The sequence below is a fragment of the Genypterus blacodes genome, unplaced genomic scaffold (genome assembly GCF_046128005.1).
Source record: "Genypterus blacodes isolate CSIRO-AG114 ecotype Tasmania unplaced genomic scaffold, CSIRO-AGI_Gbla_v1 ptg000181l_1, whole genome shotgun sequence".
Classification (NCBI taxonomy): Eukaryota; Metazoa; Chordata; class Actinopteri; order Ophidiiformes; family Ophidiidae; genus Genypterus; species Genypterus blacodes.
The window spans coordinates 60,001-64,377 of record NW_027466982.1 but is presented as its reverse complement, the minus strand read 5'-3'; the positions used below and the strand labels follow the sequence as shown (position 1 = coordinate 64,377).

Here is a 4,377-nt window from a genome sequence, read left to right as displayed (position 1 = left end):
CTTACATCTCATCTCCTCACATCTCATCTCCTTACATCTCATCTCCTTACATCTCATCTCCTCACATCTCATCTCCTCACATCTCATCTCCTCACATCTCATCTCCTTACATCTCATCTCCTTACATCTCATCTCCTTACATCTCATCTCCTCACATCTCATCTCCTCACATCTCATCTCCTCACATCTCATCTCCTTACATCTCCTCTCCTCACATCTCATCTCCTTACATCTCATCTCCTCACATCTCATCTCCTTACATCTCATCTCCTTACATCTCATCTCCTCACATCTCATCTCCTTACATCTCATCTCCTCACATCTCATCTCCTTACATCTCATCTCCTCACATCTCATCTCCTCACATCTCATCTCCTCACATCTCATCTCCTCACATCTCATCTCCTCTCCTTACATCTCATCTCCTCACATCTCATCTCCTCTCCTTACATCTCATCTCCTTACATCTCATCTCCTCACATCTCATCTCCTTACATCTCATCTCCTCTCCTTACATCTCATCTCCTCACATCTCATCTCCTTACATCTCATCTCCTCACATCTCATCTCCTTACATCTCATCTCCTTACATCTCATCTCCTCTCCTTACATCTCATCTCCTTACATCTCATCTCCTTACATCTCATCTCCTTACATCTCATCTCCTTACATCTCATCTCCTCACATCTCATCTCCTCTCCTTACATCTCCTCTCCTTACATCTCCTCTCCTTACATCTCATCTCCTTACATCTCATCTCCTTACATCTCCTCTCCTTACATCTCATCTCCTTACATCTCCTCTCCTTACATCTCATCTCCTTACATCTCCTCTCCTTACCTCTCATCATGTATGAAGCGTGTTACATGAGGAGCTTTAGTTTCCAAAGGGCTGTGGCATAATAAGAGTTAATGTGAACACGAAAAAACAATGGATGACTGACAGGCTCAGACTGGGAATGTGTGTGTGTGTGTGTGTGTGTGTGTGTGTGTGTGTGTGTGTGTGTGTGTGTGTGTGTGTGTGTGATGAGCTGAACCTGTCAGGCTTCCTCATGTGTGCACTCGTCTCTCTGTCAGTCATTGAGACGCTGAGGAGGTCTGGAGCAGATCAATCATCTGAGCCCAGGGGAGCTGCAGGGGGAATCTGAATCTAATCAACCATCTAAGAGGGATCTTTATATGCAAACAGATCAATCTGAGATAGAGAGTAAGATCACACACTTTGATCCATAAACACACTCTGTTAACAGGAAGACAAATACAGGTCCAGACAGAGACATCAGGTAAACACACGTGTGTGTGTGTGTGTGTGTGTGTGTGTGTGTGTGTGTGTGTGTGTGTGTGTGTGTGTGTGTGTGTGCTCCTCTGCCATGAGCTCACAGCATCATGCCTCACACACACACAGTACGCTCACAGACTCTATACTGTTGTCTTCAGTCTAAAGCAGATGAGTGACAGCTTCTCTGACCTCGCTCACGCCCTCAAGAGGAGAAAGTCAAAGTCCAAACTGTGCCTGAAGCCTCACAGTCCAGTGAGCTCCTCCACCTACTCCTCCTGCTGCTTCAGGATGGAGGCTGCAGTATCTGTGGCACAGACGAAGGAGCTCAAGGACATGTGGCTGTCTGGCTCAGGTCTCACTCATCAACCTGAGTGCCAATCAAAGTCCACCTCTGAATATCTGAGTATCTAAATGAGACTGCAGGCTTTAAAACGAAGAAGAAGAAGAAGAAGAAGAAGAAGAAGAAGAAGAAGAAGAAGAAGAAGAAGAAGAAGAAGAAGAAGAAGAAGAAGAAGAAGAAGAAGAAGAAGAAGAAGAAGAAGAAGAAGAAGAAGAAGAAGAAGAAGAAGAAGAAGAAGAAGAAGAAGAAGAAGAAGAAGAAGAAGAAGAAGAAGAAGAAGAAGAAGAAGAAGAAGAAGAAGAAGAAGAAGAAGAAGAAGAAGAAGAAGAAGAAGAATGAGATATAAATGATCAAGCAGAAAGATGAAAACAGATGATAGAGGAGACGAAGCTCTGAGAATGTGCATGAGAGCCAGCGCCCCCTGGTGGAGGAGCTCTGCTGCAGGTCTGCTCTCCTCTGGACCAGGCTGCTCGAGACCAGCAGAAGCTCCCCAGCAAAGGTCAAAGGTCACGTGGACACAAACACTGATGTTGAACTACTGAACTCCTTGTCAAATCAGGTATTATGTGCAATGCTGGCTGCCCAAGGAGCTCAGTAGAACAAGAAATACACACACACACACACACACACACCTGTGTCTTTAAATGAACTTTCTTCTGTTGATGTCACGTTTCAGTGTTTATGACTCATTTCCTGATTCATCTTCATCATCTTTTATGTAAATATAAATATCATCATCTTCATTTCCTCTGCAGCACTTGAGGGTAAATACAGAAACACACACACACGCACACACACACACACACACAGCAGCTCTTCCGGTCTGCTCCTCCTGTGACTCTGATCTGCCGGCTGATATCAAACTTTTCTTCATCATCATCACCATCCTCTTCGTCCCCCGTGTTGGTGTGAACACACACGGACACACTGTTCCATGTAAAGTGTCTGATCGGAGCGCCGGTGTGAGCGCTGGAGTGGTGACGTCATGATCTCGGAGCAGCTGCAGACAGCGCGGAGCAGCAGAGAAGAAGAAGAGGCGACCTGCGCCGGTGAGCATCTTCCTCAAACTTCTGCGGGGCAAAATAACGGGAATTAACGAGCACCGAGCGGAGAACAGCGGACCTGCAGCCCGGGGGGAGCGATGAGCAACACGACCACCGGGCCGGATGACGCGGGTCCGCCGCGGCTCGGCTCCGGGACTGTGGACCAGGAACTTGTGATCAGCTCCACCTTCGGGACGCTGCTCTCCGTGGTCTACGTGGTCGGCGTGTCGGGGAACGTGTACACGCTGGTGGTCATGTGTCACTCCATCCGCTTCGCCACGTCCATGTACATCTCCATCATCAACCTGGCGGTGGCGGACCTGCTCTACCTCTCCACCATCCCCTTCGTGGTGTCCACCTACTTCCTGAAGGACTGGTACTTCGGGGACGTGGGCTGCCGCATCCTGCTGAGCCTGGACCTGCTCACCATGCACGCCAGCATCTTCACGCTCACCGTCATGTGCACGGAGCGCTACCTGGCCGTCACCAAGCCCCTGGACGCGGTCCGGCGCTCCAAGAGTTACCGCACGGCTCTGGCGTGGGGGGTCTGGCTGCTGTCCCTCCTCCTCACGGTCCCCATGGCGGTGATGGTGGCTCAGACCACCAAGAGCGCGCCGGACGGGGGCGTGAAGCGGATGTGCGCTCCCACCTGGGCGCCGCTGGCGTACACGGTCTACCTGACGGTGCTGTTCGGCACCAGCATCATGGCTCCGGGCCTCATCATCGGGTACCTGTACGTCAGGTTAGCCCGGACCTACTTAGAGTCCCAGCGGAGCTCCGTCCTCAGCAGGGGGGCCCGGCGCTCCCCGAAGCAGAAGGTTCTGATCATGATCTTCACCATCGTGCTGGTGTTCTGGGCCTGCTTCCTGCCCTTCTGGATCTGGCAGCTGCTGCCTCTGTACCACGGCGGGCCGCTCCGCCTGGCCGCGCACACACACACCTGCATCAACTACCTGGTGGCGAGTCTCACCTACTCCAACAGCTGCATTAACCCCTTCCTCTACACGCTGCTCACCAAGAACTACCGCGAGTACCTGAAGAACCGGCACCGGAGCTTCTACCGCTACACGTCGTCCTTCAAGCAGCGGCCGCCCAGCCTGTACTCGTGGGGCAAGTCCGCGTCCTCCAGCAACCAGTACGAGTTCACCTCCGAGACGCTCGTGATGGGGCCACTGAAGTGACTCGGACTCGGAGAGGAAGCGACGAGACAGTTAGGAATCCGCAACAGGTAACCGTGGCGCACCGTGACCTCTCCATTACGCACCGTGTTCTCTCCATTACGCACCGTGTTCTCTTCATTACGCACCGTGTTCTCTCCATTTCGCACCGTGTTCTCTCCATTACGCACCGTGTTCTCTCCATTACGCACCGTGTTCTCTCCATTACGCACCGTGTTCTCTCCATTACGCACCGTGACCTCTCCATTACGCAGACATGTGATGTAATGTTACAGCTCAGTGAGTGAAGTCTCATCCATCCATGCCTACACACCTGCTTCTGTTGTTACAGCGCCACCATCAGGCGGGTTGATGTGTTACAGAAGCAGTGAGGTCACATGTGCAGCATGTTTGGGTCCAGTCTCATTCACTCATTCATTCATTCTCTTCTCTCTCAGATACTTCACCTCACTGTGACAACACACCTGAGTGTTACTGTAGATCCATGACAACATACCAAGGGTTCAGGGTCAGAGGTCAGAGGTCAACACATGTGTGT

At 50.9% G+C, this 4,377-nt stretch overlaps 1 protein-coding gene across 1 annotated transcript; it reads left to right on the top strand.

The window, feature by feature from the left end:
- Nucleotides 1–2,759: 2,759 nt before the first annotated feature.
- LOC143014123 (urotensin-2 receptor) lies at nucleotides 2,760–3,842 on the top strand. The gene has a single exon (XM_076167917.1). The coding sequence runs from the start codon at nucleotides 2,760–2,762 to the stop codon at nucleotides 3,840–3,842; it is 1,083 nt and encodes a 360-aa protein (XP_076024032.1).
- The last annotated feature ends 535 nt before the right edge of the window (nucleotides 3,843–4,377 follow it).